The sequence below is a fragment of the Daktulosphaira vitifoliae genome, unplaced genomic scaffold (genome assembly GCF_025091365.1).
Source record: "Daktulosphaira vitifoliae isolate Bord-2020 unplaced genomic scaffold, ASM2509136v1 Scaffold_4, whole genome shotgun sequence".
Classification (NCBI taxonomy): Eukaryota; Metazoa; Arthropoda; class Insecta; order Hemiptera; family Phylloxeridae; genus Daktulosphaira; species Daktulosphaira vitifoliae.
In genome coordinates, this window is record NW_026099575.1 from 18167012 (window position 1) to 18190513 (window position 23502).

At 24.3% G+C, this 23502-nt stretch overlaps 5 protein-coding genes across 12 annotated transcripts in view; 2 read left to right on the top strand and 3 right to left on the bottom strand.

Annotated features, from left to right (window-relative positions):
• Positions 1-7331, bottom strand: LOC126905564 (bolA-like protein 2). Its single transcript, XM_050685386.1, has 3 exons — positions 7230-7331; positions 201-295; positions 1-140 (listed from the first exon to the last, which is right to left on the bottom strand). The coding sequence occupies exons 1-3, from the start codon at positions 7290-7292 to the stop codon at positions 41-43; spliced, it is 258 nt and encodes an 85-aa protein (XP_050541343.1). The 5' UTR covers positions 7293-7331; the 3' UTR covers positions 1-40.
• LOC126905557 (dolichyl pyrophosphate Man9GlcNAc2 alpha-1,3-glucosyltransferase) lies at positions 1452-7331 on the bottom strand. The gene is made up of 2 exons (XM_050685378.1): positions 7230-7331; positions 1452-3013 (listed from the first exon to the last, which is right to left on the bottom strand). The coding sequence occupies exon 2, from the start codon at positions 2979-2981 to the stop codon at positions 1467-1469; it is 1515 nt and encodes a 504-aa protein (XP_050541335.1). The 5' UTR covers positions 2982-3013; positions 7230-7331; the 3' UTR covers positions 1452-1466.
• LOC126905560 (general transcription factor IIH subunit 3) lies at positions 3706-4790 on the bottom strand. Its single transcript, XM_050685381.1, has one exon. It carries the CDS (start codon positions 4703-4705, stop codon positions 3785-3787), a length of 921 nt encoding a protein of 306 aa, XP_050541338.1. The 5' UTR covers positions 4706-4790; the 3' UTR covers positions 3706-3784.
• LOC126905556 (mitochondrial DNA helicase) lies at positions 5152-21216 on the top strand. 8 transcript variants are annotated; one of them, XR_007704038.1, is made up of 10 exons: positions 11349-11886; positions 11945-12159; positions 12228-12519; positions 13399-13700; positions 13764-13913; positions 14287-14475; positions 14545-14868; positions 17827-17951; positions 18955-19157; positions 19314-19478. XR_007704038.1 is itself a non-coding variant. In XM_050685373.1 (9 exons), exons 1-8 carry the CDS (start codon positions 11622-11624, stop codon positions 17914-17916), a joined length of 1827 nt encoding a protein of 608 aa, XP_050541330.1. In that variant the 5' UTR covers positions 11349-11621; the 3' UTR covers positions 17917-17951; positions 21111-21216. The 8 variants fall into 8 exon arrangements, 7 of the variants coding, with proteins under 7 accessions (XP_050541333.1, XP_050541330.1, XP_050541328.1 ...); XM_050685373.1 differs by lacking the exons at positions 18955-19157; positions 19314-19478 and adding an exon at positions 21111-21216; XM_050685371.1 differs by lacking the exon at positions 19314-19478 and having other exon boundaries at positions 18955-19276.
• LOC126904974 (GTPase-activating protein CdGAPr) overlaps positions 21111-23502 on the top strand; it is an 11190-nt gene continuing 8798 nt past the window's right edge. The window contains exons 1-6 of the mRNA XM_050684377.1: positions 21111-21230; positions 21500-21728; positions 21809-22027; positions 22112-22339; positions 22443-22633; positions 22983-23125. Coding sequence (XP_050540334.1) covers positions 21528-21728; positions 21809-22027; positions 22112-22339; positions 22443-22633; positions 22983-23125 — 982 coding nt within the window. The 5' untranslated portion in view covers positions 21111-21230; positions 21500-21527. The remainder of the gene's footprint in view (positions 21231-21499; positions 21729-21808; positions 22028-22111; positions 22340-22442; positions 22634-22982; positions 23126-23502) is intronic.

The window sequence follows — 23502 nt, forward strand, 5'->3', positions numbered from 1 at the left end:
TTTATTTGAAATTATTAAAATATTAATTTTCTAAATATAACTAGTTTTTATTAATATTGTTCCACTGCTCAATGGTTAAAGTTTTTTGTGAAAATGCATGAATTTCTTTTAATTCCTCTGTAAGTATTTCATTTACCATACTAAAAAGTAAAAACATATTAAACTGAAAAGCAGTAGTTGCACAGTTTTAAAGAACTTACCGATGTCGTTGAAGTAATGTTTTTCCAACAAATTTATCAGACACAATAATTACATTAAACTTAGCACCACATCCATCAGATTCATCATGAACAGACTAAAAAAAAATATATTATATAAAGTAGAAATTTTTAGATTTATGGGAAAATATTATATAATGTTCATTTTTTAACAGTAAATATTAAATTTAACAATCAAAATTTATTTATATTTTTTTATTAAAAATTATAAGGATGTATGTTAAAATAAAATATGGTAAGTATATAATTTATGATGCATTATTACTTAAAACCTTCCTCTAAAAACTTTAAAACACCTTTGGTCTGAATAAGTCCAAAGAATTGTATCTCTGTTGTAATTATTTATAACACAATTGCCAACATGGAATACATTATAATTTTTACCTAAATAGGTAACATAGTTGTTGATTTGCAAAAAATTACAAAAAAAATTTATGTTAATTTCTATAGCATGAGGTTTTTAAACAAAATTTAAATAAATTATCACTTTTCCTTCTAGTGCATTTGTGGAACAATGGAACAAAGATATACTAACTCTGTAAAAAGTTTTATATTGGTAGAGAACATAATAAAACCCTTAAATTATATGCTCAGTAGGCGTTCACTAAATCACATATCTACAATGTCAGAGATTTTGGCATACCGTTCTTAAAAAATGGGTAAATTTACATTATTACTTCCTCTATTAATAATAAAGATAAATGACAATTTCAGGATTTTGTCCTATACAGATACATGATTTATAATATCATATTTACATGAGAAATATTTTTACTGTTTTCAAAAAGTCCTCTAGAGAGAACCTCACAATAGTAATAGTATAAAATTAAGAACTTCATCAGTATTTTTATTCAATTAACAAAACTATTACCATTGTGAACTATAATCAAAATTAGTTAATTCCCTAGACAATTTTTACACAATTTAATGGCAAATAGATACAATTTTTCTTCAATTGCAAACATTTAAATAATTTCTCAAAACATTTACTACAAACACACCAGTAAATCAGTAAGAATATAATTTAAAAAAAGTTATCAAATTTATTTCATTTTTCCGTAACATATTATTTTATTCATAATTTCTAAGTATGATAATAAAAATGGTAAAATACAAATAAAAATTAATTACACAATATTTCTAAATAAATAAAACAAAATAATTCTTTTAAAAGTAAAATAAAATGGATTACATTATTTTTTTCAAGCAAAATTTCACAAAAAAAAAAAGAAATAATAGAAAAAGAAATTAGTACAATTTTTTTTTAGGAATATAAAGTATTAACTGTTGATAGTTAAAATATAACCAAAAACAAATAAAATGTATACAGCTATAAATAGAAATAAGTAATGGCCATAAATATGGATATTTCTTAGGAGGGGATATTATTAAGCAAATTAATGTTAAAATTACACACCCAGTTAATGAAAAATTTCGTAGCTTACTTAATTTTGAAACATTTTCTTCTTTTAATAAAATAATTTTTTTGCAGAAAATAAAATAAATTATAGATAATGAAATAAATGGAATCATTAAATCATCTTTTATATAAAGTGGTAACATACTAAATGATGTTATTATGGCAATCCAAGTACATATAAAAGTATTATAAGGAGCATACAATAATATTGGAATAGCTACAAGAAGAATACTTTTTTCATGAACTTGAAAAGAAAACAAAAAAAATGAAAAAGAGCAATTAATTAAGGAAAGTAAAAATTTATCTTTAGTAGGATATTTTAAAAGATTTAAACATGATGGCAAAACAGAAACTAATGTTGATAATAAACAAATTATTACTATTAATTGTTTGTTTACATTTTTTAATTTATAAAAAATATTTACAATACACCACACATTAGAAACTTTATCTTCAAAAATCCCTCGCTCTAATGGAAAAATTCTATGTATTACTTGAAATAGTTGGCTAGGATTTGTTATAAAAGGTGCCCATGTTATCATAAAAGTTAAAATTACACTAATACATAAAACAGAAAAGATATTTAATGCAACACTAAGTTTATGTTTTTTATAACTTTCTACTACTATTCCTATATAATAGAAAAAAAAAGGCACAGCATGATATAACTCCATCTGCTTATAACTAATAGCCATACAGAAAAAAACACAACTAAAAATATTTTTATTAGCATAAAGACTTGTTACACTAGCTATAAATAAGCCTAGAGACACACAATTATATTGAAAATGGCCATGATCGATAAGTATAAGTCCTGGGTACAGCAAAACCAACATAACTGCCATGATTTTATTAATCTGTTTATTATTTTTAATTTTAAATAATTGATTGAAGAAACAGTATACAGCAGGTATAAATATCAGAATATCGACTAAAAGAACAGAACATCTCATTAATAACTTGTGAGCTTCAGACTCAAAACCTCTTGATGAGTTTAGAAGTACAGATTCAGGAAGAATTTTTTTAAATAATAAACCATTAATATAACTGTGATATGCAGTAATAGGTGGATAATCTAAGCCCCAATACAACAGGTCATTGTCAGATGAGTTGAAATACCATTGATTTATTGGTAATGACACCGTGATTTCCATCCAATGTCGTTGAGCTTCATAATCACCGTACATGGGGGGTTTTGATTTTCCTGAATACCCATGTATGCTTACAAGCCAACGAAAAAGTAAAGCAATCATAAAAACATAGGTGTTGTCTAATATTCTATTTTGGTATAAATTCAACAAGTGATTGTAACTCATGACTAATTTTAGTACAGCAAAAACCATAAAAAAATGAAACTTGTTCACAAAAATCGTTTCTGGAAAAAAAAAACGATAACTACATTTTTTTTCTTTAAATATTTTAACATGATATTTAACTTTAAGAGTTAATATAGGCAGTTATTCAAGTTATTTTCAATAACTAATTTAATAGCTCCATTTTACAGATTTTCCATAAAATTAAATTGCCTTAATAGAAGTATGGTTATAATAACAAATACTATTCAAAGTGAGGGACGAACTAAATTAATTAGTTGATGGAAAAAAATAAATAAATTTTACCCAATATCAATTAAAAATTTTTTTTACTAAAACTGATAAACAAATTTAATTAAATTAATATTATAGTTCTAAGACATCTAATAAGAATACAATAGTTATAAAATCATCCTTAAACAAAGAGGAATAGAAATGATATAAGTTGAAATTAGTAATTCTAAAGAAATTGATAGATAAGTAATTGTCAATATATTTTTAATTATGAAGTTAACAACCACAAGAATATCTCTGAAAATATCTTTTTTATTAACTCATTATCATTTATATTCCTCTTTTGTTTTAAAATAGAATAAATTATCTAATAAAGGCCAATATTTTTTAATTGAATTTTAAATATTAAAAACCTTTTAATTAGATTAAGTTTCTTAAATTGTATATAGTTTTAACAAAAAATGATAACTGTTCTGATTAGAATACCAATAAAAATAAAAAAATAAAAGACTATAATAAATAAAAATTGAAATTTGCTCTTTTGAATATAAAAATTTAACACATGAAAAAAAGTTACAGAAAAACATAAATGTACATTGTTAACTAGGAGTTCCTGAAGATTGTTTAGTTTTCTTTTTTTTGGGTTTAAGTGGCAATGTAGAGCGCACTTTAAATACAGCTTCACAAGTTGTGCATATAGGACTGATTTTACAGTAAATAGTTAGACATAATGAGCATACAAATCCAATTGCAGTTAAATTTCCATGACAAAAACAAAATGGACGGAAATCCATTTGAGGGGCTAATGGTATGACTAATTTTTTTCTAGAAGTTGGTTCTGTTAAAAATATCCATTGCAAATACAATAAGAGACCTTCAAGTTTTGGCATTCTGAAATAGGAACCTTCTGTAATGTAGCATGCTTGTTTCAATAATGTGACATCATGAGTAAGACTACAAGCATCTATAGCTACATTTTGTTTCTGAGCAGTAAAAAATGTATTCATACAGCGAATATATTTATCTCCTTCATTATCACACCCTGTTATAATTAAAATCCTTGAATTCATAATTTCACCAGGAATTAAATTATTTTGTAATCTATTGATATAACAGAGTGCTTTAGCACATGATGCTCCAAAAACAGTATCTCTAGACATATGAAATACTTCAGAAGCATCTCTTAAAAATTTCATTATATTAAATTTAATAGAACGATCAATGTGACTAAATAATTCATATTGACTTCCGCCCATTTTACAACTACTAATCGTTTTTTTTTTGAAATCGAGTTCATCTTGATCTGAGTATATAAAATCACAACTATTAGGATCTGATGCAAGAACAGCAACTTTGTTATGAGTACGGAGCATAAGGTGAGAATTTGCAAAAGCTACTACTGAACTAAGTATGGATGATAATTTAATTTCACTATTAAGCAAAATATCTTGAGCAGGATTAACATCTAAGATTATCACTAATAAACTAGATGTAAACTCTTTAGGCTTCTCAGACTGCATTTTAACAAAAAATAGAATAATTATAATTTTTTTTATACTTATATATTATTGTATTAACACTCAAAATTTTAAATATTTAAACCAATAAAACTAAAATTTCGGATGAACACTAGCTAAATAATGTTTAGCGTTTTTTAAATGAGTGACTAAAAATTCTAAGTTTAAAAAGTGTAAACACAGGACTCAAAAATTAATATTATTAAAAATACTGTGATAACAAACAATAATAGTATTACTCCTATCACTATCGAAAACGAATTCAGTCATAAGCGAACGTTATGTATAGTTCTTCAAGTGCTCTCTAGAGGCGCTAATTTGGGACTTTTTGCGGTTAAAACATTAAATAATGTTTTAAAATGTATTAATTTAAAAAAATCCTTAAAATTAATGTTAAAAAATTATTTTTTGGAATAAAAGTAGTTTGGTTCCAATATGATTTTTTCAATTTTTTTAATCGATTTGTTTTTTACAGTGAATACCAACATGCATAAATAAAATGACGGTAAAAATAGTTAAGAGACGTCACCAGAGTTGGCAAGTGTAGAAGACCCCAAAATTTGTTTTAACTAATATTTGTCTGTAAGTTGCATATTATTTTGAAAATGTAAACTGGTAAGTCACTACGAAGAGTACAGGGAATGCAAATTTCCAAAATTAAAATCTTAGCTAAAGATACTTATCAATTTAAACATTTTTCTTTAATAGTTGATAAAAACTATATTATGAAAAATATTAATGAAGTGCGTATCCTGATAAAAACGTTTAATGGAAACCACGGTTTTAAATATTATCTCAAATCATGATGAGATCTTTGGTGGTATAACTACGGCTTTAGAGAATACGAACTTCGTTCTTATCAGCATTCCAATTGCTTATTGAATCGAATACGTTTAAACATTATAAAGATATATTTTAAAGGTGTACTCATATGTATAAACGTATAACCTCAAATTCAATTAAAAACAGCACTTTTGTGGACATTTGAAAAATTTTCGACTTAAGCGGAATACTGATAAGAATGATGTTCGTTGCCCGAAGTCACTTGGTCAGCACATTCCTGTGTCCTACAACAGTCAAACGATCATTTATTCTATATTTACGCAATTACATAATACTCAGGGGTTCTTAATAATACTCGTAAAAACCTTTACCCATTAAAAAAATTGAAAAATCGTGTGGAAGCTGCTAAACTACATTTGTTTGGAATGTAGAAATGTAAATTAAACTGAATAATAATAATAATACAAAACTGTCTTATTGCGCCATTTAATACTAAATGTATTTAAATTATTTTTGAAATTTTTATGGATCACATTATAACAAACATTGATCCAGATTTTATTCTTAATAGACTGATTACTAAAAACTTATTACCTAGATCAAAAAATGCAAAAAAACCATACTAATAACTGTAAGAAATTAACTGTTTTTTCCCCTTTAGGACCAAAGATTTAAGTTTTCAAGATTATACATTTTTAAATTTAAACTAAAGACATTAAGGTAAATATTTTATGTTATCACCATTTCAGTCTGGTGTTCTAAACTAAATTTAGCAAAATTAAAACGTAGTTAATTTTTTATTCGATTGCAAAATTTCTCAATTAATAAAAAAGGTTATTATTTTCCTAAATGTTTCTACATTTATCAATTTTATATGGTGAATGGCATGAGAAGGTTTTTTTTTTCACCATAAGCTTAACAGCATTATAATTTAATTGAGTTAGTTTTTTTTTATAATTAAACCATAGGTAATAGTTTACCAAATATATAATCAAAAATAATTTAATCAAAACTTGCATGTAAAAACTGCTGAAAAAATGACTCAAAACAATTTCTTCACTTTTATTTTTTTTAATTTTGTAACTTAAGGTAAAATTAAAAAAAAATATCTTTAATAGAACTGTTGTATCTTTATTAAAAAATATAGCTTTTGCAGACTATAGTTGAGTACAAAATCTGAATTTTTCCGTATTGGAATTACTATTCCAGAATGAAAAATACTGTCAGTCCACTTTAATCTGACTTTTGAATTGAAGTAATTTTAATTAAAAGATTTTATGTAATATTATTTCAATACTACCAACTGTATCAAAATAAATAATATTAATAATTAGTAATCTGGATTACAGACAGATCTAATCCATAAACTGAATAAATTAATTTCAGATTATGGATTGACCAAAAATATGTTGAGCTTAGCTATACTACAAGCACTCTTTATACAGTATTCAGTAACTATTCTATATCAATGGCCTTAAAATACGAAACAATATTTGAGTTCTTCATTTAAAATATTGACTGTCAATTTATTTAAATTTTGTAATTATTTATTCAAAAAAAATAATAGTATAGAACTATTGAAATAAAGATAATTGTTTATTTAAATTCAAGTGTAGAAGAATGATAATGATTAATAATACAAAAAATTTTAATAGAACCATAAAATCTTACTATTTCATAAACATAATTTTTTTTATCATAAAAATTTCAGTTGTACATTATAATATAAAGTATTTTAACTTACCACATAAAATGCATCCAGATTATTTATTAGTTTGTTTTTTAAATACTCTTCATTAATGGTCATCACTACAATTTAATGATAAAAATTTCGAAGAAACTAGTTCTTTATGTACAAAACATTAAACAAATAACAATTAGAAATCATAGCTTACATTGATAATTTTATATAATAGTTGCAATATTACTACTCACCACGAAGGTTTCATTTAGGTTTAATACTATTTTCAGTCTAGGCTCTTAGTATAAAATGACATTAAATATTCCGTCACAGAAGAGATTTTATCTATTCTATGAATTTGTTTTTGGATAAAGTTAACATTGAGGTGTATTTATCCATTTTGGGTGACATAAAATCGAATTGTTTAAAAGTAACTGATGAGAAAAAAAATAATAATAAGGAAGTATTATTTTCTTATTATCCTAATACTTCGACCTTTTTGCTAGAGCCACTAACATATATATTATAAAATAATAATTTATTATAACAAAATCGAATTAGTGATGGTCAATAAGTATCCATTTTTTCTGTTCGATACAGTCGGTACGATTATATCCCTGAATTTGTATATTTGACAAAGAATTGATTAATTCCTGAAAACATAGATTTTTTTTTACTATTTATTTATTTTTGTTTTTGTCACACTAAGTATAATAAAAAAAAACAATATATTTGCATGTAAGAAATTGAAGTAATTAAAAAAAAATTTAACGATTTGTATAGGAACTAATTTTATTGTCAAAGGTCGTGGGATTTATTTTAAGTTGGTATCATATCATATCACATGATATCAGTTAAATACCTTCTTCACTTTATTCATTAAGTTATCCTAAAATAACGGGAATTTTCGATATTTTGTAAAAAAATATTTATTTATTCGTCTACATTAATATTGTGGCCTTCAAAAAAGTCTTCATTAGATATTATGCACTTGAGACAACGCTTCTTCCAATCCTCGAAACACTTCTCAAACTCCATATTTGGGATAGCCTTCAGGTCATTCAGCGATGCACCTTTAATGTTATCTATACTTGTAAAAAAATTGCCCTATAAGGTTTTCTTTATTTTTGGAAATGGCAAAGAATTACATGTAGTCATGTCAGGTGAATATGGAAGCTGAGACATCGTTACAATATTGTTATTGGCCAAACATTTACAAACAAGCAATAAAGTGTAAGCAGGTGCATTAGCCATGAATTATTTTGCCACAAATCCGGTCGTTTTTCGGATTGCTTCGTGCAAACGACGTTGAACTTGTATTTAGTACTCCTTATTGACCATTTGACCTCGTGGCAAGAATTCGTGATGCACTATGCCATTAAAATCGACCCAGATTTAAATGTGCGCAAAAAATAAATCGATTAGTCTTTTTTTAGGCGTAGATCCTTTTATTTAAGGACATTTATAAGTCACAATTTGGACAGTTTCCTTTAGGACAATATCAAGTCGTGTAGTATAATGTCGATAATTTATTATGAACTCGCCGAAAAGGCGTCTTACCCTTGAACTTCACGGACTAAATCTACCAAATGAAAATCGTTCACACGTAACGTCCCATTATAATTTTCATCATTAATTTTGTTGTTATAATATTCTTTCGCTATGTCATGATCAAACGTCTCTTAAAAAACATACCCATTTCTTTTTGTGTCGTTAAAGTGAAGAGGTATGTTGCACGATGTGACTTCTGGGCAGTTTACTGAGGGCGCAAAAACATCCTATATGTTTATGAAATCATTGTGATGATAATTATTACATGAAAGACATACTAATATAGGTCCAACGACCTGCGTATGCATTAGTAATAATGATAATAAAGAAGTGTTTATTATCCAACGGCAACATATTACAGAAGTAACATTAGTAAAGCAGTAGATATATTTAGACTTTTTCGCGAACTCTGCCACATTAAACAAATTAATACTAATTATTTTATTATTTAATTACTCTCATTGATATTTATCAAATATGTAACATTGTAACTAAATATTTCTTTAATTATTTACTTTAAAATTTAGTTTAACGTTTAATTAAGAGGAACAATAATAGTTAACAGAAACATAATTCTTGTATGAGAGGATGGAAACCTGTATAGCTCATCAGTATTGGACTATAATAAGTCCGATAATAAATATAAAATTTACATGAATCTAACTTACATAAAATATAAATTTATACTTATTTTGATTATTTTGCCTCTTCAAAGTTAAAAAAGCTTTTTTGAATTTTTGAAAACTTGTATAAAAAGTAAAACTTTATCAACTTAACTTTTGAAAATATTCCGGGAATATTGCGTCTTTTAAATATATGTTAAAATAAAGCTTATTTTATGTACTACAAGTTCAAAAAAAAAAAAAAAATGGTAGCACAGTGGAGTCGTGGGACAGTATAGACGTGGCATAGTTGGGACAAATATAGATGATATTTGACAATGACTAAAATCACTATTGTAAGAAACGCTCCGATGCAAATCTGTAGATAGTGTTTAATTTTAAGAAATTGGTCAATTATTCCAAAAGCAAAAAGGAACTCCTATTTTTTATTCTAATTCGACTGCCATTTGCACATAGAAAATAGGTCGTCGGTACAGATTTTGTTTTTGTACTTCAAGTACATAATATAAGCTTTATTGTGATATATATTTAAAAGACACAGATTTTCAAAAATTAACTTGAAAAAGTTCTACTTTTTATAGAAATTTTCAAGTTTTCAAAAAATTTTTTCTTAATTTTAAAGAGGCAAAATTTTTAAAATAAGTATAAATTTATATCTAATGTAAGTTAAATTCATTTAAATTTTATATTTATTAGTGGACTCATTACTATGGAAAACCTTTATAAGGTATTTTAAAATAAATAAATAAAAAACAACCAGCACAGAAGATTCGTGACACAGTGGTGACGTGTCATAGTTGGGTCAAGTATAGTGATATCTGACAGTGATTAAAATCAATATCATAAGAAACGCTTCGATGCAAATCTTTAGGTAGTGTTTAATTTTAAGAAATTGGTCAATTATTTCCAAAAGCTACATGATCTGCTATTTCCTTATTAATATCTTGATTAAGATAAAATGTGTCGAATGAAAAAGGGATATAAATATTATTTCTCATAAAAAAATTGTTTTAATCCGTACACTTTTCAATAAGTTATAGCATTATAAAGTTAAAAATGTAAAAAATAAAATCGAGAATTTTCACAAAAAAAATAGCATTCCGTAGCTATTTTCAAAGGCTAGAGGTGTGGAGATCAGCTCTTGAAGAAAAGGTTTTAAGATTAAGTAGGAGTAAGACAGAGTATATAAAGTAAGAGTTTGATAAAGGAGAACACGAGGTAGGTGAAATAAGGAGACCAGTGACAATAGGCGAGAACGTGATTGGAGAGGTGGAAAGTTTTAAGTATTTAGGATCAGTTGTGCAAAAGAGCGGTTGTATTGTCGAGGATATAAGACACAGAATTAAGCGCGGGTGGTTGAAGTGGAGAGAAGTGTCTGGCGTTTACGCATTGAAGCTAAAAAGAAAAGGTTATTTTTAATTTTAAGTAACAACTTGAAGTACTTATTGAGTTACAAGCAATATAATGTTCTGAACCTTAAGTCTGTAATTGGCTCATCAATTTTTATTGTAAGAAAAAGGCTAATTTTTGCCCATTATATAATTAAGTTTATTCAGTTCATTATATGCTTTTATAAAAAGGGCTAATTTTAATTTATAGATAATAATTGTAGTCTATTATCATTTAATTATTTATATTTTTTAGGTCAGTACGGTACTGGATTATATTTTTCAGGCCCGAACAATCCTGAATTTTATTTTCCCGTTTTGAAAGTATATTTAACAGATTAATATTTTCCTTTTCTATCAGTGTATGTACAGTTCCTTCAAAATAATTTCTTAAAAAAATATTTTCCTTGTAAATATTATTATTAAAATACTGCTCTCGGAGATGTTTTTTAAAGTATTACGGTTCTGAAAAATACCATTACTTATAACTTATATGACTATCACTTATAATTCTTTTTAAATAATTTTTTTCTAAATATCATTCCTATTAGATATTGTTCCATGATAAACTATTTCGTATATTTTAAATGCTGATAAGCATTTTTTTGATTCGTATAGCCATCAACTAATGTATGTAGTGTCGGTTAAAACATTTTTCGAATGTAGAAATCGTTTATGAAATAAAGTATTTAATTATATTAATCGAATTCGAACTAATTTTATGATATCATTATTACATATTTCAAACGTAATCTTATGATTGTTCTGAATGTATAAGTTTCCTATAGTTTGTAATGTAAAGTGAAATATTATATATTATATAATCGGAATAAAGTAATTTATTCTGAACTTAAAAAGTCTAAAAGCTAGTCTTCACGTCGTAATATTTTAATATGAAAATTATGAAGATCTTTAACACGTATAATTGTAATTTACTCAAACACTTTAGAATAAATCAATTTATAAAAAAAAATATATTTCTAAGGCTTCATAAAAATATTTCTCATATTAGTACAATAAATTCTAATAATATGGGAGAATTGAATATTACAAAATCAATTGAAAATTTAAAAATATATCATGAAAATAAATTTGCCTGTCTTTTAATTGAGTGTTTATATTGCAACAATAAAAAATTATATGTTAATAAAATAACAGGTAAACATTGTTTTGATAAAATACCTTAACATATTATTCTTATGATAGTTATATTTAGGTAGGTTTATATGTACACATTGTATGAGAGTTGGAGAATGGTCTTCCTGTGAAGAATACTTGCAATCTCATAAAAATTCTAAAGCTAATTTCATTCCTACTCCCAAAATATTTGAAGCAGAACAATATTTCAAAAAAATATCAAATACTTTAATACATTTCAGTGCTCTATCAGTCGGAACTAAAAAAAGTATCTTAAAAGCCTTAGATGTTGAGGTACTTTTTATAATTAGTTAAGGATATTTTCATATTTAACTTAATTTTCTATTTGTAACTATTAATAGGGGTTAAAAATACCAGGTATAGATCGTATTCCAGGTTTATACCATAATGAAAATAATGTACTGTATCTAACTCTTATGTTAGATAGAAAAAAAGTTGTTGGCTACAAAAAAATTGATGTACAAAATAATCAAACAGATATAACAGAACCTTTTGATGAATGTTGGGGTATTGCCCAAGTTCCTCCATCTTTAGTAAATAGAAATGAAAGTGCAATTGTTGTTAATGATTTTAAGAGTTTCCTAGTCTTAGCAGCTCATAAATTACCTCATCATGTTATTTGTCTACCTCATGGTATTATTATTTTATGTTAAATAGAATTTATTTAATGATCATAAAATATTTATAGACCCATTTAAATATGGTTAGTAATCTTAACTTCATCATTCGGTTACTTGCTATGTATCAAACTTATGTGTAAAATATTATGTTATATTTATTGTATTTAATTGATTATAAATAACTGACATTAAATATTATTAATCAGATAAAATAGAAACTACTCAAAAACCAAATTTTACAGTAGTGGCATGATATGCAATATTCTTAAACAAGGCAAATATTTTTGGAGTGTTAAATCTAAATTTATAAACTCCTTTTACTTGACAGTTGATGTTTCTTATTTTCAATAATGGAAAAATCTGACAATTTAAGTTACTATTATTTTGATATGCAATATTTTGAACTAAATTTTCATATTAGATGTTATTATTTTATAAGCTTTTCAGGTATATAAAATTTGATATCAATTGGTAACCAAGTATTTTATAAGTCATAGGTGCGACTAATCAAAATTTCTAGGGGTGGTTAAAAGGTCTTTTACAAAACTGTGAGATCACATCCCTAGAGTATGTTTTAAATATGTAAATATACATTGTGATTTTTAAAAATCCCTCATTATTTTGTTAATGATTTTTTTATAAAAATATACAAATTAAAATTTGATTTATTTAAAGTTTACCTGATCTGTAATAAAAATAAAGATATTTTAATTTTTTAAATTTTATTTTAAACTAAAATATAAAAGGGTAAGGCAATCTTTTAATTTTTGCATTATCCTCCTTGCACTCCCCTAGTTAATCTTATGATAACAACTTATAACCTTTGGTGTTTTAAATATTAAATACTGTATTTTTAAGTTTATATAGATAATTTTCATTATAATATGTTAAGGTTTAAGAAAATTACCTCAAGAATTGTTACCATCATTAGAAAATTATAATAAGTTGATACTTTGGTTTGAAAATGATCAAATTGCATGGAATTCTGCAAGAACTTTTGCTAAAAAATTTGTAGAATCTCGTTGTTATTTTATAAGACCTGTAAATGATCAACCCTCGCCCTATATTGCATTTAAACAAGATCTAAATATTGAAAAAATAATTAAAACTGCTGATAAAATGGTTCATCCTAGTATCATTAATTTTTCAACTATACGTAAAGAAGTATTTGCTGAATTACAAAATCATGATAAAGTATAATTTAAATAATTTCAAATATATTTTGAATAAAAGTAGTTAATGTACGTATTTTTTTAGGCTCTAGGCATAAAGTGGTCTAACTTTCCCATTTTAAATAAAACACTTGGAGGTCATCGTCGTGGCGAACTCACAATATTAACTGGACCAACAGGATCCGGAAAAACCACATTTATTAGTGAATATTCATTAGATTTAACAAAACAAGGAGTAATTATATTTAATGAAATTCAATTTTGAAATAAAACTTTAATCATCATTTTTTAGATAGAAAAAAAGGGTTATATTCATTGTCAATAATATTATTTAATGTATTATATTTTTTTAATATTTGATCAGCTATTGTTTACGTAGCGCTAGACATTACTAAAAGTACAACTAAAGTATAAACTTAAAAATGTCCATCTTCATGATTAATCAAAATATGTTTTAAATTAAAGATATTAAATTTCAGTTTTTTATTTTTGGAAATCAACATTGATATAATGTTCATAGAATTAAATAATAATATGGAATTTATTATATTTAGCATAGTACTGTACTCATTGTAAAGATTCTAAGCATTATCATTTAATTTATATAGCTACCAACATTATGGGGTAGTTTTGAGATAAGAAATCAAAGATTGGGAAAAATTATGCTTCAACAGTTTGCAAAAGAACCTATTCACTTGAATTTGAATTTGTTTGATGCATTAGCTGATGAATTTGAAAAGTTACCATTATATTTTATGACATTTCATGGGTCACAACCTTTAAATACTGTCATGGATGTAAGTTGTTACATAATTGATTTGATTATTAAATAAAATTAATACTTAATTTACTTAAATTATTTTAAGGCTGTTTTAAATGCTGCTTATGTATATGATATTGGCCATGTTGTCATTGACAATGTACAATTTATGATGGGTATTGGTTCTAAGTATAACATGGGATCAGAACGTTTCTGGCAACAGGATACTGTTATAGCAGAATTTCGTAATTTTGCTACTTACACAAATTGTCATGTAACATTAGTAATACATCCTAGAAAGGAAAAAGATGTTGAACAATTATCTATAAGTTCAATTTTTGGTACTGCTAAGGCAACTCAAGAAGCTGATAACATATTAATAATACAGAATAAAACTCTGGAATCCTTACAGATAAAAAAATATTTACAAGTATAAAAATATTTTATTAGTATAAGAGTTCTAATATATAAGAGTGATTCAGATCTAACTGATAACTCTAATAACGTTTAATACAGTAATTATGTTGAATATTTTTAAAAATAATTATTGACTTCTTATACTTTAATTATAGCATATATTTATATTAATTTTCATAAATAAATAATATTTTTATTTTTTCATAATTTTGAAACTGTTATTATTTTAGCATTTTTCTTACAAAATATTTGATTGGGCAATAACAATTTTGGGACAAATACTCATTGAGTTACAAGCATTTTATTTAATACATAGAGTGGATATATAGTAAGGGTGGATGCAGGCTATATATTTATAACGCATACCCACCTCTACTACATACTTACTCTATGTATTAAAATGCTTGTAACTCAATGAGTATTTGTCTTAAAAATTATTAGCTCATAAAAATTGTATGTAAAAAAATGGCCATTTCAAAACTAATTTTTTAATTGTGCTAAATAATAAAAAATATGCTTTAAACATAGCATAAGAAGGTAATAATTGTTTTAAAATAAATTTTAACTAAATGATCATTGGATCAAAAGTTATAAGAGTTGTTAATGAAATGTGTTTCACTTTGCATATATAATAAGAAAAAATGTATCAATAATTAAACATTAGTTGTTTAAGTATAAAAATATTCATTAATATTTTTTTAATTCCACTAAAATTATACTTGTAATCAATTTTAAATAACTAATCCTATAGTCTCAGATTATATAAGAATTAAAATCTCAACATTTGATAGCCTAAAAATATTTTTATAGCTTGACCATACTTAATCTATTATATACGCAATAACCAAAGCTAGGCCCTGACTAGTTACAAAGTTAATATTTAAGTAACATTTTAACTAGTTAGTTTTAAGACATAATGACTTTCTAACTTATTAAGTTGAATATGTACATAATCATTATTTAACTTATTAAAAATAAAAATAACTAGTTGTAATGTATTAATAATTAATATTGCACATTCATACCTACAGGTCTAAGTGCATGGGTAGTTTATGTTTACCTCTCTAATAACTAATAATTAATATTGAGAATTTTTAAATTTTGTGATACAATTCTGAATTGTTGTGGTAGTATTAACCCGTTCACCTATATTATTTATAATGTTGTGACATCAAATTATTCTAGAACTGCATACACACATCGCGGTGTGAATCTAAAATGCTTTTTGTAATAATCATGTTTTTAGTTGTTTAGAATTCTATAAATTTTATCATAATTTTTTCTAGCAAGTAAGGAGTTAAACATGTTAAGAATAAAAAAAAAATTCAAATTCGTTTTTTACTTGAAGTTCAAGCTCAAACTTTCGAATATATGTTTTTTATAGTCTTTTATTTCAATTTATTTTTAAATTTTATATTTTAAGTACCTATCACTTATATGTCCTAAGTAGTATTATTAAATATTGAACCGTTTGAAAATATTTAATTATTAACTTAATGAATCTAATACTTGCTCAAAAATACTAAGAAGTTTTAATTTAAAAAAATCCTTTAGTGTTATAAAAATCAATTTTTTCTTTTAAATATATATTTATTAAGTACTTAATAATAAATAAATATTTATAATTAAGTATCATTTAATACATATGACTAATTGTGATTATTTATAATCAATCACTAGTAGTTAACATATTATTATTTAAAAAAAAATTAGCATTTTTATACGTTTTGGATTCAATCTGTTTCTTTTAGTATGAAATTTTTGTCCAATTGTAGATAAGGGCCTTTCCGATTCAATTATAGCTGGAGGTCCGCACAAATATTTTGAATCTAAGCAACAAAGTTATTATGTAAAATATTTTTTATACACTTCATTTAAAAGGAATAATTTGATTTAGTTTATGTTATTTTGGAAATTAATTTAATTTTTCTAGAAATTGAATATGTCAACTCTAAGCTTGACAAACTTATTTTAAGAAAAACTTCAACTTATTTTTCAGTTAAATTATTAAGATTCAAAACATTGTTCATTTTTTAAATAATATTTCAACATTTCTGAATTACATTGGTCAGTTGTAAATTTATCTTCATTATTTTCTATAATTAAATTAAATCATTAGTTTTTAAAATGAAAAGTTCTTTACCATTTTTTCTTCTAGTCTGATCAGTGAATACTTAATCTTTAAATAATGTAATTATAAATTTTTTTTTTTTATCTGGCCCGCAAACTCTATTTAATTTGTAAATGTGGCCTGAGAATTAAAAAAGGTTGCCGACCACTGTTCTAATGTAATAACTGATATTCCAAGAAATTAGGATCATTGTATACTTGGAACATTTTATCAAATTACCAGTTGTATAATCTAATTTTTCATTCATCAATAACTTAAGGTAAATAATTTATTATTTACATTTGAACAAACAAGTTTTTAAATATTCTGAATAATTTTAAGTAGATTAATTAAGATATAATTATGCTGGGAAGTAAATGCATGCTATAGCATTTAAATATCCCTGATAGTCCACGCCTGACAAACTTAAATTACTATTTTCAACAAATAAACTTCTAACTAGATGCAAGTTAGAAATTTGAAAAAATTCCAGAAACTAACTTATATAATATTTAGATTTAATATTAAAGTAATATTATATATATTTAATATTATAGTAGTAACTGTTAGATAAAACAAATGACTAACTTGCCTAGCTTTGCCAATAACATTTAAGGATTTTTATTGAATTTAAACCCTTCAATTACTGGACATTTTTACTTATAAATAAAATAATGGATTTGGGGTTAATGTATTTATAAGTATAATCTATACTTATGTGCTTAAACAGCAGATATTAAAAATTTTATCAAGCTCTTTTATTTAAAATTCCGTTTTTGTTATTAATTTTTTTAAAATTGTAGTATAATCAAATTGTAATACAAAAATTTAGATAGTGATTTTAAAATATTTTATTTTTAGGTTGTGAAAAACCGATATAATGGCAATCTTGGAATAATGCCTTTAGAATTTGATAAGCATAGTTTAAGTTTCTCTCAATCAAAAAATTGATTTTTAGTTTATCATCAATTTAATTGTTAATCCAGGTAAAAAACATTTTTTTCCGTGTACATTTTAATAATTGTTATAAAATTATAATTACTTTTTATATTGTTATGTATTTTATATATGTATTTTCCAAAATTATTTGTTATTATAAAATAATTATTTGAAATCATAACATTTTGTTTTGAGAAAATCAATTTTTTTCAATGATTATACCCAAATAACACTAAAACATTCATATTTTATTCATAGAATAATTTTTATGGTTAGTTTAAACATTATTAGATTATTATTATTTTTTCTATAATCATTTAATTTTTATTTGTCAATTATGCTGATGCATCATATAAAATTGTTCCAAGAATATCTATATAAGAATAGAATATCCAAATAATAATTATGTAATATTTTATGATTAATTAATATTCCAAATTATTATAAGATTCTGTTATTATACATACTCCACATTTTTTTGGTGTATTAATGAATAAAATAATTATTATATGAACAAACAAACTTCTTTATTAATACAATAGATTAAAAAAAAAAAAAAACCATAGTGGCATATAATTTTTCTACTATAATTTAAAAATTTAAAAAATATTTCTGTTATTGATATTGGTCCTTCTTGCATTAAGTGTCAGAAATAATTATAGAATTATCAGAATTTAATTTTTTTTTTTTAATAAACCTAAATCTTAGTGTTTAATTATATTTGCTGTGAGCTCGACCCTGTAATTATGCCACAATGACAATAATCTATTATATTTTAGTTGCTAATTACTTTTAAAAAATAATAAAATCCATGTCTTTAGTTTTATGATGCCATTTCGAACTTGTGCCGAATTCGTTTATTTCTCAAGATTCTAAATCAATGTCTACATTCTATGGTTTACATTAGAGATGTGACGTTCATGAATGAATTAATTCAGTTGAACTATTCTCTCGAGTAAACATAACATAACGATTTATTGAAATAAAAATGGATTGTTCTGAACTAATTATTGTTAAAAGTTTAATATACAAACACTGTTCACATTTCAGACCGAAGCGAACAGAGCCTGTGCCCCGGACACCGATCAGTAGTGTAGGGTTTTGTTTTTTGGATTGGGAAATACATAAAAAAAAAATCTCTTCGACAAAAATAAATAGTATGTTACCATGTAACAATTTTTATTGGCGGAATCTACCTCATTTAAAATTTTGTAAAATCTAGCGCCAGCACTATTCATGATGAACGATGAAGGGTTAGCCAATATTTTTGCTTTAGCATAAAGGCGCAATTTCTATAAAATGTTTGAAGAGGCTTATTATTTTTAAAATTTTCTTTTCATTAAATTATTTTGTATAATACAAATAATATTTTTCCTTCCAAGCCACCCTAATTTGCACCTATGTTTTAGCTAGTAAAAAATCGTTTGTTAGTGGTATGTCAAGACCAATACTTAAAAGGAGCAAATTTTGTAATGAATTTTAGTTTTCATCTCTTTCATCATACCTTAAAGTTTTTCTATCTGAATTATGAAGTATTGTGCAGAAAAAACATTTGATTTTGTAAAAATAAACAAAAATACGTTAGTTTATAAGTTTGAAAATTAATAATTTTTAGTTAATATATGATTATTTTACACAGCATATGTTCAATTTTTGTATCTATAGTGCTAAAAGTATTAAACAAATATTGCTCCAATACGATTTTATGCGTTTCAAGTATTCATACAATCATAAAAATTTCGAATAAATCATAAGGCACCCTTATTGAATGCAGTAAGAGGTGAAGGGACGGTGTCTTCTTGCATCCTTTTTAATTTAAGCCCCGTATATCTTGAGATACACGAAGCTTAAATTTAAAATGATCATTTGGAGTATTACTGAATATATATAGTATTCATTAATATTTTTCCTTATTTTAAATTAAATTTTGATTTATTATCATCTAAGTGATAATAACACCATAGAATAATGATTAAATAGTGCATTGTATTGCACTTTTAGTCTAACATTTAATCTATTCTGTGATTTCGTTCACTGAACTGTTCAATTTGAAGAACGATGAATGATTGAATCAGTTCAGTAAAATAAACCATTAGTTCCATCTTTATTCTACATAACTGTACTGGGCTTGTTAATCTATTAGAACCCTCTATTAATCTGGTAGTAAAATAGTTCTAACAAACGCTGCATATGTGAAAGTAAGGCTATATTTATCTGGAGTTCTATCTTTAGTACGTACTCTCCAAATCTAATGTTAAAATTTAACTATGATGGTAACAGTTTATATAAGTGGTTAAGTCTTTTTACTAGACCGCGGTAATATCTTTAAAAAACTAGAAATTTTACAAACAATGATAACATTATCGTGATACCAAAATTCACAATTTGATTAATAGAACAGAAAGTTGTTAAAACTATATATATTTTTTTTATTATTTTAATATTTATTGTATAACAATTTTTTTTTAAAACAAAATAAATCGAATAGGTATTTTATATTATACAGTTATTTATTTTAAGTCTATGACTTAAAATGGCATTGGTGGTTTTACTTGCTTTAATAAACTGTATAGTATCTAGTTATTAACTATTCATTAGTTATTAAGTGTATTTTATAATTAACTACTAAGAACTAAGTTACATAATAAAATTATTTCCTGTTTTATATTCTTTGCATTATTTTCATTAATTAATAACTTAATTTATTTCTGTAATTTTTATTCTGATAATTTTTTTTATTGTGCAACAATTTAAAACATACATGTGTGTAATCTTTTAAGGCTAAAACAGCTATTTATTAGTATTATTTATTTTGCTACTTTTGCTATTTCGAGGACACTTTCTATGAATAAATAAATAACAATTGCATCATTTATGAAAAATATAGGAACAAAAATTAAACTATTTGTATAAGAATACTTTTATTTTAGATTACTTTTCTTAACACTAATGTTAATACAATAAAAAATTAGGAAACATTTTAATACTTGAATTGTATATTAGCTTCTATATGAAGCTAAGAAGGTATAAATTTTACAATGATGTTTTTATTTTTTTATTATTTTGTTTTAGTGTTACACACTTAATTTTATGTAACTAATTTTTCAAAAAAAATTGTCCACCATTTTATTTACCCAACGCTTTGATTACATCTATATGTTTAATAATATATTTTTTTTTATTTTGGAAAATGCGTGATTCATTAGGAAAAAAGTCGAAAAAAGTTTACATAGTGAATAAAAATTCTATAATTTTTATAGACACCAATACATTTTTTATTTTAACCAACCCTATGAGTATAATGAAGTCTGCATAATAAATACCAGGTAAATTGTAAATAGGTTTATGTATATATATATTTATATTAATAAATCAGTTATTTGTTGTAATTATCATTATAAAATGTATCTATATCTATTTTGGATTTTTATATAAAATAAAAATATTTTTAAAATATTCTTGTTATCAAAACTATAATTATAATATCAACAACTTAAAAAAAATTATATCACTAAATGATTCTTGGCCTTATACATAATTGTAATTATTTGAATTTGTTATTCAGTTTATAATAGATTTTATAAAAATTTTACAGAAACCTAGATGAATAAGAAAATATTTTAATGTCATTAAAAATGACTGATTATTCTGGCTTAAATAGGAATTCTGAAGTTAGATCTTCTGGAAGTAGCCTTATAAGTAATAGTAGTATTCGTATGTCTACTTTACCTATAACATCAGTTGAAGATGGAAAATCTAGATTTCCAAAACTTGAAGAATGTGCACATTTTCATTATGAGCATGTTGATCTTGGTTTTTTAAAAGTAGTTCTTTATTTTGATTATATTACAATTTTTAAATATATTTAACAAAAATGAAACTATATAATTACTTTTTTTTTTAGCTTGAATTTATTGAAGATGACATTCAAAAATGTATTTCTGTTGATGATAATTTTTGGTTTACCATAAAAGTTAATTCACAAAGTTCAGTTTGGGTTTTAAAACGATCATATGAAAATGCAAAAACTTTAGATCGCCAATTACATAAATGTGTTTATGATAGAAAATTTAGTTTACTTCCTGAATTACGATCTATTCCAAATAATTGTGAAAACCCAAATGTATGGTATTTTTATTTCATTTAATTAAAAGATTTTATTTGTGTTTTATATTAATATAAATAAATAAGTTTCATATTTTTTTAGAAATATATTAAAAATTTAATGAGCAATTATTGTTCAAGATTATCTCAAATAGCTACTGGTAGTCTAATTAACTGTGGGCCCATATTAAGTTGGTTTGAATTAGATAATCGTGGTCACCATTTATTAGTAGCTGATGGAGATCAATGTGCAATTAATACTCCAGCTGTAGCTGCTGCTTATTCTGTGAGAAAATACACAGCGAATGCCACAGATGAATTATCTTTTGATGTAACTTTTCTATTCATTTTTATGAATTAAAAAAAATAATAGTCATTTTAGATAAATAAACACATTTATAATTAGAATAATGAAAAAATATTATACATTTTAGGTTGGAGATATTATATCTGTTATTGATATGCCACCACCAGAAGATAGTACCTGGTGGAGAGGGAAACATGGGTTTCTTGTTGGATTTTTTCCATCTAATTGTGTGGTAGTTATTACAGATAAAGTACCAAGAAATTTATATGTTAATCCTCAAATGATATGTTTTTCTGAACCATCCAAACCTGTATTAAGGTAAGTTTATATTTAGAAATAAGTTTATTACTAAATATAAATTATAATAATAGTTATTGTTAATGACTTTTTTATATAACTAAAAATTGTAATACTTATTTCTTCTTCATAAAATGTCATTTTTTTTTTCAAATAATCTAATATTTTTTACTTAAAATGATAATATCTATATTTAAAATAACTTATTATTTTATAATTTAAATAGTACTGGAGGTTACAGTAAACTTTTACACTCAACACTTTTTAGAAATACACCTGCCAACTACAGTGAGTTGGGCTGGTGTATACTAACCTATCAATCAAAAGAAAAAATTCTGATAAGTCATAATTTGTATTCAATTTTTCTCAGAAAACATGGTAAACTAATTTCATTTTTTCGATCATTCATACTATCACGGCCAACCAGAAGAACTTTAAAACAATCAGGAATTCTAAAAGAAAGAGTTTTTGGATGCGATTTGGGAGAACACTTATTAAATTCAGGAAAAGACTGTAAGTTTTACAATGGTAACTAATATTATTTCAAGTATACCTCTTCTAGAAGTTAACTATTATTATAAAGTTTCAAACACAAATTAATATTAAAGCTCTTGAATTTTAAACTAGACGTTATGTCTTATAAGTATGATGTATTGTGTGGTACATTATAATAAGCTGTCAAACATAATTATAAACTCCTACAGACTTTTGAATTTTTTTCTTTTATTTAAAAATAATATTAAGTGTTTTTTAAAGTTAATTAAAAAATTTATAGATGAATGTTTCAAAAAAAATTAACTAAATTATTTATTATAAATTTTTTAGCTTCGATGCGAAGCGGAGAAGGTATTAATTTTACTATGATGTGTTTTTTTTTTTTTTTTTTTTTT

Coding starts and splice junctions, on each gene's coding strand:
- LOC126905556 (XM_050685373.1), top strand. CDS start 11,622: ATGAAAATTATGAAGATCTTTAACACGTATAATTGTAATTTACTCAAA. Junction 12,160..12,227: donor TAAAAGCCTTAGATGTTGAG/GTACTTTTTATA, acceptor AACTATTAATAG/GGGTTAAAAATACCAGGTAT. Junction 13,914..14,286: donor TAGATTTAACAAAACAAGGA/GTAATTATATTT, acceptor TAATTTATATAG/CTACCAACATTATGGGGTAG.
- LOC126905564 (XM_050685386.1), bottom strand. CDS start 7,292: ATGACCATTAATGAAGAGTATTTAAAAAACAAACTAATAAATAATCTG. Junction 296..7,229: donor ATCTGGATGCATTTTATGTG/GTAAGTTAAAAT, acceptor ATTTTTTTTTAG/TCTGTTCATGATGAATCTGA. Junction 141..200: donor ACATTACTTCAACGACATCG/GTAAGTTCTTTA, acceptor TTTACTTTTTAG/TATGGTAAATGAAATACTTA.
- LOC126905560 (XM_050685381.1), bottom strand. CDS start 4,705: ATGCAGTCTGAGAAGCCTAAAGAGTTTACATCTAGTTTATTAGTGATA.
- LOC126905557 (XM_050685378.1), bottom strand. CDS start 2,981: ATGGTTTTTGCTGTACTAAAATTAGTCATGAGTTACAATCACTTGTTG.